At 43.1% G+C, this 13,141-nt stretch overlaps 1 protein-coding gene across 1 annotated transcript in view; it reads left to right on the top strand.

The window, feature by feature from the left end:
- Window positions 1-2,831: 2,831 nt before the first annotated feature.
- The window catches only part of nos1 (nitric oxide synthase 1 (neuronal)), a gene marked incomplete at both ends in the record, with an annotated part of 44,883 nt that continues 34,573 nt past the window's right edge, over window positions 2,832-13,141 (top strand). Inside the window, 3 exons of the mRNA XM_083979154.1 lie at window positions 2,832-3,565; window positions 6,403-6,505; window positions 11,692-11,829. Coding sequence (XP_083835280.1) covers window positions 2,832-3,565; window positions 6,403-6,505; window positions 11,692-11,829 — 975 coding nt within the window. The remainder of the gene's footprint in view (window positions 3,566-6,402; window positions 6,506-11,691; window positions 11,830-13,141) is intronic.

Raw genomic sequence — 13,141 nt, 5'->3', positions numbered from 1 at the left:
GGAACAATTACTCATGTCGGGGCTTCAATACATTTTTGGTGTGTCTTTTTGGATGAAGAAAGTTGGTATCCATTGACAACCATTATATGGACAAATACTGCTGCGCGGACCCCCCCGTAACTTAGAGAAGGCACGGAGGACTCTGAAACTTCTCCCAGCCCTTAGTCGACATGAGGGTGAGTAGATAATGAGTGAAATTTGAATTTTGGGTGAACTATCCCTTTAATGGCAGAGGGACAGTCCCCCCCCCACTCATTGTAGCTGCATTCAACCTTGAATAGCTTACTGCTGAATGCACAATATGGTGTCCAGTTTAAAGCAGATATCAGTGGAATGTTTTTGTTAATATAAGTCCTAAATAGTCCTATTTTCCGTCAGCAATCACTTACATGAAGTATTTCAGCCTAAACACGAGTCTCTCCGTCACTCTGCTCTGCTGTAACCCGAGGAGAAAATTTTCCTTGTGGGATACAAGTGTTATCCAATGAGGAGAGAGAACGGCATGAAGGGCTGTGTGTGCAGCCAAGGGATGCGTGTGAATGTGGTGACGTAGCACGAGGACCAATTGATGCCTGACAAGGGCGGGGGCTGCTAACTCATGGTGCGTTCAAAGAAACTCGTACTTTGTGTTTTTCCTTCCTGTGAAGTCATACCAGTTCGATCTGGTACGAGTTCACGGGTCGGAAGTTACGAGTGGCCGTTATAGGGAACTTTCACAGACAACAGGATGGTAAAAACACGAGCTACGGGTTACCTGGAACGCTACCAAGTCGTAGTTGTGACTTGAAGCTGTAACTTACGGTTTCAAAAGCCTGCCTTGAACGCAGCATTAGCCGAAACGGCCGCGAAGCTGATATCTGCTTTAATATAAAACACTATTTTATACATATAGCTAGTAGTAGGAGGTCCCTGCTCCATCTCTCCATCAGCTTCAGGGTCCTTGGCCTTGAATAACATTGAAGACCCCTGTGTTAGGTTCAAGTGCAGTAACAAGCACAGGCTGAAATAACACAGCCACATGCGAGAGAAGAGAAAATGACAGCTTTTCTTAGTCGCGTGCCTCGTTTTCTTCTCTTTTTTTCCCCCCCGCCCTGACGTTTAGTTGTGACCACACAAAGACACGTGCAAACATTTTCTCGTATGTGGTTGCAGCATTGATAAAAGAAGGTTGAGACTCTGGAGTGGTGGCATTTTCTAACTATTGTGTTCAGTGGAAACACACACAGCCTCTCTTCTATGACAGACATCCCTGTCTTTCTACGCAGCATAAATAAAGTTTTTGCTTTCAAAGGTTGGTGTCACTCAACCAGACTTTTCATTGCAATAGAAAAAACTGGAGAACACAGCTTTATGTCTCACGTGTTCCTCTAGTGGGGTTGGATATAACCAGTGATGCATCAGCATTTTATCTGCTTTATTGACCTTGGTAGTTTAATCTCTAATAATAATGGTTGGTACACAAAGAGAGATTACATGTTTTCTCTATCTATGATCTTAACCTGGTGTATCTATTGCTGTTGAATAAATGAAGCAGAGGTGAAACTACAGAATCACATCACATCCTCACAGCTGTCTGGCATCATGCAGGTAATTAGGACAAACAACAGGCAGAATCCAAAGAGAAATATATCGCATTAGGGCTGCAACTAACGATTATTTTCATTATCGATTAATCTGTTGATTATTTAAACGGTTAATCGATTAGTTGTTTGGTCAATAAAATGTTAAAAAATGCAGAAAAATGTCACCAGTGTTTCCCAAACCACAAGATAATGTCCTCAAATGTCTTGTTTTGTCCACAAACCAAGGAGATACTCAGTTTATTGTCATAAAGGAACAAAGGAACCAGAAAGATTCACATTTATGAAGCTGAAATCAGAGAATTTTGACTTTTTTTCTACTGAAACCGACTATTCAATTATCAAAATAGTTGAAAATAGTATTATTGTGCGAGTAATCGATTAATTGTTGCAGCTCTATATCACATAGTAGAATAAGAAGGGCAATACATATTGCACAGAGAACAAACTTACAATAAAGTGCCTGAGACTAATACATATTTTCTCAGACCATCCACAACGCATCAGTACAGAATTGGCTACAGGTGGTACAGTAAAGTAAATAAGGTACAACTGGTCAGAGCATTACATGTATATTGATCTCAATATGATGATCTGACCAGTTGTACCTTATTAAATTCATTAACCTTAAAATATGTATTAGTCTCAGGCACTTTATTGTAAGTTTGTTCTCTGTGCAATAGCTATTGTATCTCTTATTCTATGTGATATATTTCTATTTGGATTCTGCCTGTTATCTGATTCCAGACAGCTGTGAGGATGTGATGCTGGGTACTTTTGCATGTCTGTGTGAGTAATTAAAGTTACACGAAGAACACAATGAGTGTTGCTGGCTTTTTGTTTGTACTGAAACTACAGAATTTACCACCTGAAATGTTGTAGAATGACGATACCACACATTTGTACTCTGCACCTGAGTAAATAGTACAGTTACTTTTCAGCATTTGAGCAAACAGCAGTGGTTCAGTTGAAGAAAACCTCTGCAAATATTGTAAGTCTTTTTAGTTTTCATCTACAAAAGCAAAGCCAATATTTGCCTTTGTAATGTTACACACTGATAAGTGGTGCAGGTGTAATTTTACCTCCTACTTTAATGATTAATTTCCTCTTTTTCTGATGTTGTCAAGTCAATCTAATCTCTAACTAACAGAACTTCTCTTCCTCCTTCTGTTGCTCTTTCAGAAACATCCCTGGGAACACACATATACTCACACACAACCGCACACTCAACACAACCACACAGGCAGCAACATGCAGGAGTCCGAGCCGACGGTGTGCCAGCTGCAGCCCAACATCATCTCCGTGCGTCTTTTCAAGAGGAAGGTGGGCGGTCTGGGTTTCCTGGTGAAGCAGCGGGTGTCCAAGCCGCCCGTCATCGTGTCGGACCTGATCCGCGGCGGCGCGGCGGAGGAGTGCGGCCTGGTGCAGGTGGGCGACATCGTCCTGGCCGTCAACAACAAGCCCCTGGTGGACCTGTCCTACGAACGGGCCCTGGAGACGCTGAAGAACGTGTCGCCCGAGAGCCACGCCGTGCTCATCCTGCGCGGGCCCGAGGGCTTCACCACCCACCTGGAGACCACCCTGTCCGGCGACGGCCGCCAGCGCACGGTGAGGGTCACGCGCCCGGCCTTCCCTCCCTCAAAGTCCTACGAGCACTGCTCCCCTCTCCTCAGCCCCTTCAGCCCCGGGCAGCAGCAGCAGCAGCAGCAGCAGCAGGTGAACAAGGAGCCGCAGCTCAGGGCCATCGAGAACCTCTCCTCTCCGTCCATCACCCAGACCCTCCTGCAGCGGGGAGGAGGCGTTCAGGCCCCGGACCCCCTGCTGATGAGGGACGGAGCTCTCCTGTGCAACGGGCTGGAGGAGAACAACGAGCTGCTGAAGGAGATCGAACCGGTGCTGCGCCTCATCAAAAGCAGCAAAAAGGAGATCAATGGAGAGGGCCAGAGGAATGTCGGGAGGAGGGACGCCGAGATTCAAGTGGCCTGGTAATTTGTGATGTGATACTGACTTATTGATCCTCCGGCTAAAGTGTCTTTGTGCTTGTTTCCCTTCCTTCCTTCCTTCCTTAACACTGTGTGCAGGGTTGGAGTTAGAGCTCAGGTAGAATTAGGGTCGAGGACTCTTCAACAAGGTGGTGATTGGCCGATACAAGAGCATGCACCTGCTTCTCTGATTGAAGGAAGGTGTATATCTTCTGTCGTTGGCACACAGGAGCCTCTGAGCTTTTCACAGACTCTCTCTCTCATACAGAGTCTCAATCACTGCATATGACTCAGTGTACAGTGCAGAGCAATTACTGTCTCCATGCTAGTCTCCAGTCCAGATTGCCTCGCTCAAAACATTCGTCATGACCATTTCAGTTGCTATTCTTAAAGCAGCTGAAATAAAAAAAAAGCTTTTTGGAAGTTAATGGAAACTTATTTTGCCTTTTAACCATCTAAAAAAAAGCCACTTACTGTGTTTTTCTTGTTTTATTTTAATGCGGTTTATTTTTCAGCGACACGAAAGTTGCAGCTATTTTTGAAAACGATTAGAATAAATGACTATGTGATCGCAATCTGCATTCATTTGAGCACTTCTGGCTACGGTTCATATATTTTAGGATTGACAGATGCATCTGCTCCATTAGCATTGTTGTCAGTTCAACGTAACACGCAGCAGTAGGCCCCGATTTGCATATCGCAATGCAAAGCTTGTCACAAACCTGACATGAGACCATCTTTTATCAGCTTGCAAGAGAGAACAACTTCTTCCAAACAGGCCCTTTGGTGGTTATGAAGGTCATACTGCAAGGCGGCGTTTGAGCAACTAAAGAAAACTCTAAATGTTGAACTCAGTTTGTTCACTCTACACCATTTTTTTTTTCTTTTACAAGACCTCTCAGTCGGAGCCAATACTCCATCTCCAGCTCCGTCTGAATGGTCTGCACAGTGTACTGTTGATATTGGCGTCTCAGTTATATGCTATTGTCCTCCCACGACCAATTGAAATCAAATTGAGGCTACAGTCTCTTTGAATCAATATCTCGTTCTTGACCAATCCAAGCACATCCGCCTCTCTTTCATAAATACACTGTGAGTGATTCATTGCTTTCTAGAGAGACACAAGAAGAAATTCAATGTTGCAGCTGTGAAATCTTACTGAAAAATACTATTTTTTTTCTTAATTCAGCCATCTGCCTGAGGTCATAACCCGTAAGATAATCTGAAAACATGTTGACATTTTGGTCAGCACCAGGCAGGAGTCGGCTAACTTAATTTTAAATTCAGTTTCAGCTTCCTGACCAGTTCTGAATAGAAGCTATGAGAAAGGTTATTGTGACGGGAGCAGCCAACAATATCTATGGTTCTTCTTGTCTGGGCACATTTCTGCAGTAACATTTCTCAAATGATTCCTCCATGACTATTTTTTCCCTGGGATAGAAATGGCGCATTATAAGTGATAGCTCTCCTTTTTTTTTCTTTTTTCCGGAGCCTGATGATGGAGTCTAAACAACAAAACGACACATTTGCGACGTCGTTGTTTCTGCGTGTTTGAACTCCACCTCTGATCTGTGGGGATGAATATGCTTCTACAAATTGTGGCAATAAAGAGATTCAGTGTGACAGGGAGTGTGAAAGAAAGAAGGGAGAAGGGATGCCTGTAAGAATTTACAATTAGCATGGACACGTGCTCATGAGGAGGATGGGAGGGAGGGAGGGAGGAGGGAGGGGGTGATATATGTGTGGGCGTTTTCGATTGGAGGAATGCAAAGTTGAAATCACACGCTGATGAGTTTGCCTTATTTATTCATGTCTCGTGTGGTTTGCTACAGCTGAAGCACAGGGACCCCCCACCCCCACCCCCACCCCACCACACCCCACCCTCCCTTTTTTTAGTCTCTTAGGATAGTAAAGTGAGATCTCCCACTGTTCATATCCTGTTCCTGTTTCTTCTTTGGGTGGAGGGGAGGGGAGGAGAGGGGGTGAATGACAGTGTGTCATCTTGAGTATCATCTTTGTATAAGCAGCAGCCATATATTTATATATATAAATGTTTAAATGAGCCTTAACCAGTGTTCCTAGCAGAATAAAAAGCAGAGAGAGAGATGAGCTTGTTGCCATTCAGCTAAATATAGGTTTAATTTCCTGCATGAACACGTAGGCAGGAGAAAGTGGTGTTTTTCTTTCCATTTGTTTGCAGAAAAGCTAAATAAGCCAAGTGTGGCTAAAATGATTGAAATCACTGCAGCAATGTCTGTCTGTGTACCCTTTTTTTTTTTGCAATTTCACTTTTAAATCCCTATCTCTCCTCCACCTCCCCTCTGTTGCTCACAAGGGGTGTTTTCTTTTGAGTTTTTTTTTTTTTTGACGTCTTAACTCCCACTTCTTCTAAAAAAGTTGGAGAGCAGAGCTGTGGTGACAAATTGCCGAAGCTGACCCCGTACAGTACGTAGGTAGGAGCGAGTTCTCCCTCTGCAGCACAGCAACAGGTGCTAAAATCTTTACACAGGAGAGAGAGAGAGAGAGCCTGATAGACGTCAGCCAAGCTCCGTCTACACACCCACTAAGTCCTGAACAGAGAAAACACCCATGTGGGTGTGCAGAGCCTTTAGAAATCATGCAGGGATTTCTGATTTAACAGCATTTTGGAAGGTGTACAAGTCTTATGTTTTTATTTATTTGCAAAAGGAGGAAGAAATGGACCTTGTTTTACTATCCATCTTGCATGTGTGTGCATGAATTTTGGCTGGGATCTTTACATTGAAATGAAAGACTAGTGTTTTTTTTGTGCCAGATGCCAGCTCACACCCCTGACAGAACTTTTTGTGTCTGACTTGCAGGGACCTCGGCGTGGGAAATGGCACGTCTCCCCAGCTGGTGTCAGATAACGACAGAATGCTGGAAAACATGCCGGTGGTTCTCAACAACAGCAACACTGACAAGGTAAAGCAAACGCTCGGCTCGAGTCGACCCCCTTGAAATAACTTCAAGTGAGAAAGATCATGTGTGAGAATAAGTTTGCACTCTGCTACATCAATAACCTGAAGATCCTTTGCCCTTACGTGTTTGTATGTATGTTTGTGCCTTGCTAAGTGAATCCCTGCAGCTGTATAATGCATGTGCAGCCATGACTGCTTTCGCTGTGTCTGGCTCTTTTTTTACAATAATCCTCACTATTGGCCCATTCCACGCTCTCAGAAACCGAACACGCACATCTGTGTTGCTTCTTTGCACATATTAATAGAGCCTTTGCTTACGATCCCATCACCTAGGTATTAGATCCTTCCGGCTGCAAGCTGCTGCAGCATTAAATCCAGCTTATAGGGCTTCTACACAGAAGGGTCTGGTCGCAGGTCTGAGTGTCTGTGACAGGGAAGGGATCGTGTCGTAATCTGCACACGGTCCGCGTTAGCCACCCACTTGTGACGTCGCTCGAGCCCCCGTGCATCAATGGGACCGGATGGGGGCAGAATGATTCCAGGAGGCCTAATGAATGCGTGCAGCTGCTGATCCATCTCTCGGCATCATCATGCGGCCCCTCTTGAAATGATCCAGCTCCCTCAGACCTGCAGAGAAGAGAGTGTTAATGCACATGCTGCTTGTTAGAAAAGAAAAAAGGGGGAGGGGGAGGAGGGACAATCAGAGGATAATGTATGTATGATGTGGTAAGAAGCCCATATGTGTTTCCCGGTAGTGCATTGCTTGGCTTGAGGAAGCTTGTTTGCCTTTGTGCTTGTGAGAAGGTGTGTTTGAAAAGTGTAATCGGGGTATGTTTGTATATGTGCATCTATATGCATATGCACTGACTCACGCAGCAGAAAGGTCCTACAGGCATTTCTCTAGACATAAATGCTACCTTCAGTGGCTAGTTGCTTGTTTTTCTATTTAATAGACTCAATCAAAGAATAAGTTGTTTAAAAAAAACTGAAAAGAGCAAAATGGTTTCAGAAGATTAAGTCAAATTTTTGTCCCATGAAACAGGAGGATTTAAAGTGACACATCGATGGCCTGCAAATTAGTGTTCTCACTTTGGTGAAGGATTGTCCGTGTGCCTCCAGCTTGAGCTTCTGCTCCTGCATAATTTAATGTTTAATAAGCCTGTTGAAAAGGATAGGTGGCAGAATGATCTGTCAGATCCCAGCACACACTGAGCCACTGTCACCACTTTTGATGATCCATTGGAAGCAGAGAATAATTATGCCTCTGTATGTCCCCTTTTTACTTTATATTCTTTAAAGCTGCTCTGGCTTAATCGTCACTGAATCAGGTGTAAATTGTTAAACCATAAATTTACTTGTCTTGAGAAAAAAACGCGATTAAATCTTCTAAATGTTTAATGGACAACATGTCGTTCCATTTCTCTGACTGTCAGTCTCATTTTCTGTCTTTCTTTCTTTCCATCTACCCCCCGTCTTGTGCACATCATCTCCATTTCTCATCAAAAAGTTTTAATTGATGGATGAATTAGGGACTTTTACTGCAAACTGCATTTTCCAGAAAGACTTTGGTGATTACGCCCCATTATGAAATTATCTTCATCAGATTAGCTTCAATTATCTTCATTTCTAGCTCCGTGGCTGCTCCCCTCTGTTACATCCACACCTTCTTCTTGACATGGAGGCCCAGTGATTGATGCACACTGGGATTTATACGATTTGTGTGCGTGTGTTTGTGTGATAGAGCAGCTTCCTTCTGTTATATACTGTATGTCATGCAAGGGATACATCTTGAAATTTCTGCTTGTATACAGGTGGTGTTGGAAAAAAACTGTGCATTATTTGGACTGCACTGTGCTGCAGGGGGCAGTACTGTGTGTTGATGTGAGACTGGTGACAAAAAGCCAAGTGACAGACAGACTGGTCATGGTCAGGGGTTCATCCTTCAGTTGGACTGAACCTGTAGAGCACTTTTCTGCGGTGGCCCTGAACACAACGACGTTTCGGAAAACACGACGACAGTTCACGAAAACATTTGACAAAACACAAAAACATTTAGTTTAGTTTATTTAAAGTGTAAAATCACCATGCTGCAACATGGTCTCGATACACTTTACAAAATTTGGCACAACACAAAAACATTTGACAAAACACAACAACATTTTAGATTACGGAAAGAATAGGGACAACACTTCTTGTTTGTGATTGGTTAGAATCAATGTCAATCAGGAAAAACAGGACAGCGGAGCGAGTCAACACTGTGTAGCCCAGGATGAGTGCTCAAGTCTGGGTGAGAGGAGTAGAGTAGTCTCAGTCTCGCTGCCCTGCAGGTCTAGCTCCAAGTTTGAGCAAATAAAATCCGGTCTCATTTAGAAGCTGGGTCTGTTTATTTTCTGCAAGTTCTTGTGGATGTAAAAAACACTCGTAGCCGACGATCGCCCATTGACAGAGTTTCTAAGCTGCTTCGTTCGTGCCAGAGTTCTCAAAGACCCAGCCCAGTCCGGTCCACAGATGTTGAAGCCTGGACCCGATGCAGCCGGACTCACGAGCGTTAACTCTTGGCTGGGCCGCAGCTAAAAGAAGCCCGAAATTCTGTGAGGCGCGACACACTGGTGACCAGCTGTGGTCACACAGAGTTAGGCTACAATACAGTATTTCAATTTCATGGTTTTTGCGTGTCTGTATTTCTTCCTATAGTTATTATTTTTCAAATGCGGATCGAGAGTGAGCGAGTGAGCGTGCGAGAGAGAAATGGGTACGCACCAGATTTCACAGTTGCCGACCGGGAAAAACCGAAAAACAAAGAATATACAGCGGCTTTATGCCTTTATATGCCCAAGAGACGGCACGACGTGAACGAGGGAGGGTCGGATGGTGGCTCCGGTTTAGTGAAACTGTCACTGTCAGCTGCACATCTGTCAGCAGCTGCTCCAATCACACACATCAGAAACTTTAATTTGAAAGGACAGATAAATGTTGAGTTTGTTAACAGTGACTTTGTTGCCCATAAATGTTACCATATACTGTATGTCATTCATATCTGTCGGCTGCTGTCTTATCCTGTACAATCGCCTGTTTTGTCAAATGTCGTTGTGTTTTGTCGAATGTCGTTGTGTTTTCCGAAATGTCGTTGTGCTTTGCCCCTCAGGGCCACCGTACTTTTCTAACCTTATCCACTGCTTTACACTTGTTAGCCACATTCGCCCATTCACACAGCACATGCACTTCCCTACCACACAAACACATTTACAGTCTTGTATCTCATTTAAGAACACGTCAACAGGCGGACAGGAAGGGCCAGTAGTCTAACCCCTGAACCAGAGCTACTGGACATTATTGAGATGAAGGACTGGCTCACTCTCCAGACTTAAACTTAATGTCATGCCGTGTGGGAACCTCTGCAATAGCAATGGGGCAAACCTTTCAAACTATGTTTCATTTTCATTGATGGAAAAACATCACAAGTTTTGTTCAGCTGCTGATTGGAAGTCAAAATTTTAGATAAATCCAGGATTTTAGATTCCAGACTTGGTTATTTAATCATATAGCTAGCGAATAAGCTAACATATAGCTCCACGAGCAGGTCGAAAACACTGTGTCCAGCTGACTTTAATGTTTCAAAACCACCCAAATTGAATAACGAGCAGGGCAGAGCTGGTAAAGCTGGAGTGGTTTCAACACAATACTGCACCATGAATGTCAATTGGGCATGTGTATCTTTTTGATAACAGCAAACATAGCCTACTGCTACAGCACTTCAATGTACCAGGATGCTTCGTCCTCAAACTACAAAACAACATCATGTTCATGTTTAGCAAAAGGTCAACTGGTCGATCTGTGGGCAGTCATACAGGACACAGTTGTCTGCCGTTACCTCTCTGTGATTACTTGGTCAAAAAAACAACTTGAAATGTAATTTTCATCATTTTATAAGTCATTTATCTACCTCACTCTCAAGGGGTTAAAAAGATGTTTGTCTTTCTGTGGTGAGTGACATTTTATTTCAGCACATGTCTAAATGCAGAGGAAAAAGTAAACTGACATTTAACAAGTTGTTTGTATATAAACGGGCTGTGTCTGAAACCTGCAAGTGGCATTAATAGAAATGACTTTTCTTAAATGTAAATGCCAGAGCTATAGCTTCCGGTCAGTGAGCAACAAGCGAAGTATTCAAATGCTCTGCTTGTTTATGTCAATGAGCCTTAATCCTCTGCTTCTGACTTCCCTTCTTTCCTGTTGGACTGAGAGTCACTTTACGGTACAGTGGTCTTTATTTCCCCCGTCCACAGCCTCCTCGGTGATAACAGTGTGTCATATATCTGAGCCGCACCACAGTGGGGGGCGGGGGTTATGTTGTTGGAGCATGAACACACAGGAACTAAGCTTTTTTGCTCCCAGTGTGTGCAAAATCAAATTCGATTCAAACCACCTCATTCCTCAGTGCTGTTTGAGGGGACACGAAATGACAATGAGACTCAACTGATGTGACACCGTTGGTATTCATCTCCCCTGCAAGCACGATAATTGTGTCACGGTTGTTTCAGAATCGGCTCCACTGTACGATTAACAATGCAGCACGAGATGATGAAAGACCTTCCAAGGTGGTGAATTGATTACTCTTGATGTTTGGCAATCACTCGGTGCCTTTTCTCTTTGAAAGACGTGCAGTTGGACTATGGGGTTAAATTGCAGGCATTCATCAGTCAATAGCTACATTATTGGAAAACCCAGTGAAGCTAGAGTTAGTTTGCCATCAACCTGCTGTTAAATGTTGATTGCCTTTATCATGAAAAGAGAAATAAAACACAATTGGATCTAGGAGAGAGTGTAAGTGCTTTTTGTGCATAACTCTTTGTTAGAGAAACTTAAAGCACAATAAGACACAGTTTTTCTCTTTGAGATGAAGAGAAAACTCTTTGCCTTTCATTTGTAATGGTCCTGTTCAAAAGAAAAATGCCTCCACATACTGTATTACTCATGTTAGTCCTGCATTAAATCAAGGTCCAGTTTTCACACTTCCCCGCCGTGGGAGGGCTGCGTCACTTTTCTGCTTACCTCAGTATGACTCCCGAGTCATAAGCAACTTATCCAGCTTGCACTAAAGGTGTCCCAGAGGTCAGAATGTATTAGCCAGATATAGTACGAAGGCATCAAGTAAGGACTCATGCGTACATGTCTGTGTCCTCTCTGCAGCCCCCGGAGCAGGGCAGGACCTCACCTACCAGGACCCTGCAGAATGGCAGTCCCTCCAAATGTCCCCGCTTCATTAAGATCAAGAACTGGGAGACTGGGACCATCTACAGCGACACACTGCATCACAACTCGGCCAAGGTAAGGCGTATGGAAAACAATTCAATTCAGATTGTATTTGTATAGCGGCAAATTATAATATACATTATCTCAAGGCGTAAAGTTGAGACCTTACTTTATTATAGATAGAAACCAGACAGTCCCCATAGACAGACTGAAAGACGGACAGGAGGGATGAAAACTCACTCTCAATAGGAAGACATATAAGTATGTATATAAACATTGTCATATATATGTATATATTTAATAATAATAATTTTGCAGACCATCATTTTAGTTGTCTTGGAGGCCGCTGGCTGTCAGTGCGTGTGTGGTATTCTGGGAGGGAAGGGAGGAGGGGAAAGTTATTTTCAGAAAAGACTTTTAAGATACAAACAAAACAAAAAACACTCTGGAAAAAAGAAGATATAAATCAATAAAGATAACTGATATTTAAAAAAAAAGGAGAAAGAGAAATAGCATGGGGCTCAGGGTGGGCAGCCATCTGGCTGGGTTTTGGAGGAGAAAGAGGAGGAGGAGGGAGGAGGGAGGAGAGAGACCAAGAGCAACAGTCTGCTACAGTGCTGTTGTTGATTGTTAATTGTAGTTAATTAAATTAATTGTTATTGACAATAACAGTTAAACCCATAGGTAATGGTGTTATCGTTATACATTGCACTATTAATTGTTAAGTTGCAGTGTAATTAATAACACTAATACCTAGGTAGGTGCCGTAAAATGGTGAAATCAATAATATTAATAAGTAGGAGTTATAATAATGAAAGTATTGAGTGTTGTTGTGGCAAATCTGGATCATGCTGCTGCAAAACATAGATACCTGCAGACTGAGGACAGAGAGGAGAAGCACAAAGACAAAATAATACAAAGTTAATGACATTAACTACAGTAATGTGACATATACGTAACTGCATTGAACTGCATTTAAATACACACTACTCTTCTGTCTGTCTGGATTTTATGAACAAAAAACAAATCTAATAGGAGTTTAACTTTGTTGACATACAGTATAGGCTAAACATGAGGCCAGATTGTAACATAACAACATGATGTCACACGCTAACAAGTCAAGCAGAGGCCCAGAGTGTACCGGATGTCGCTGCATAAAGTCACAGACATGCAGAGCTTTCATACTGTGGGTCAACTCACAAAGGTGACGGATCATCTGCAGCGTCTTCAAGGCACTGATGAACATCAAATACAGTATCTTTGCTTGACTGAACAAACATTTAGCCTGCAGACTCACCAACACGTAATTTGCAAGTCAAGTAGATCGAAGAATAATAGCACAGCGTGATGGCGTGCCTTTTCTCTGCTTCTCATTAACTATACATAC

This window comes from Trachurus trachurus (assembly GCF_905171665.1).
Source record: "Trachurus trachurus genome assembly, chromosome: 9".
Classification (NCBI taxonomy): domain Eukaryota; kingdom Metazoa; phylum Chordata; class Actinopteri; order Carangiformes; family Carangidae; genus Trachurus; species Trachurus trachurus.
The sequence above is the reverse complement of the archived record's forward strand: the minus strand, read 5'-3'. Positions and strand labels throughout refer to the sequence as shown.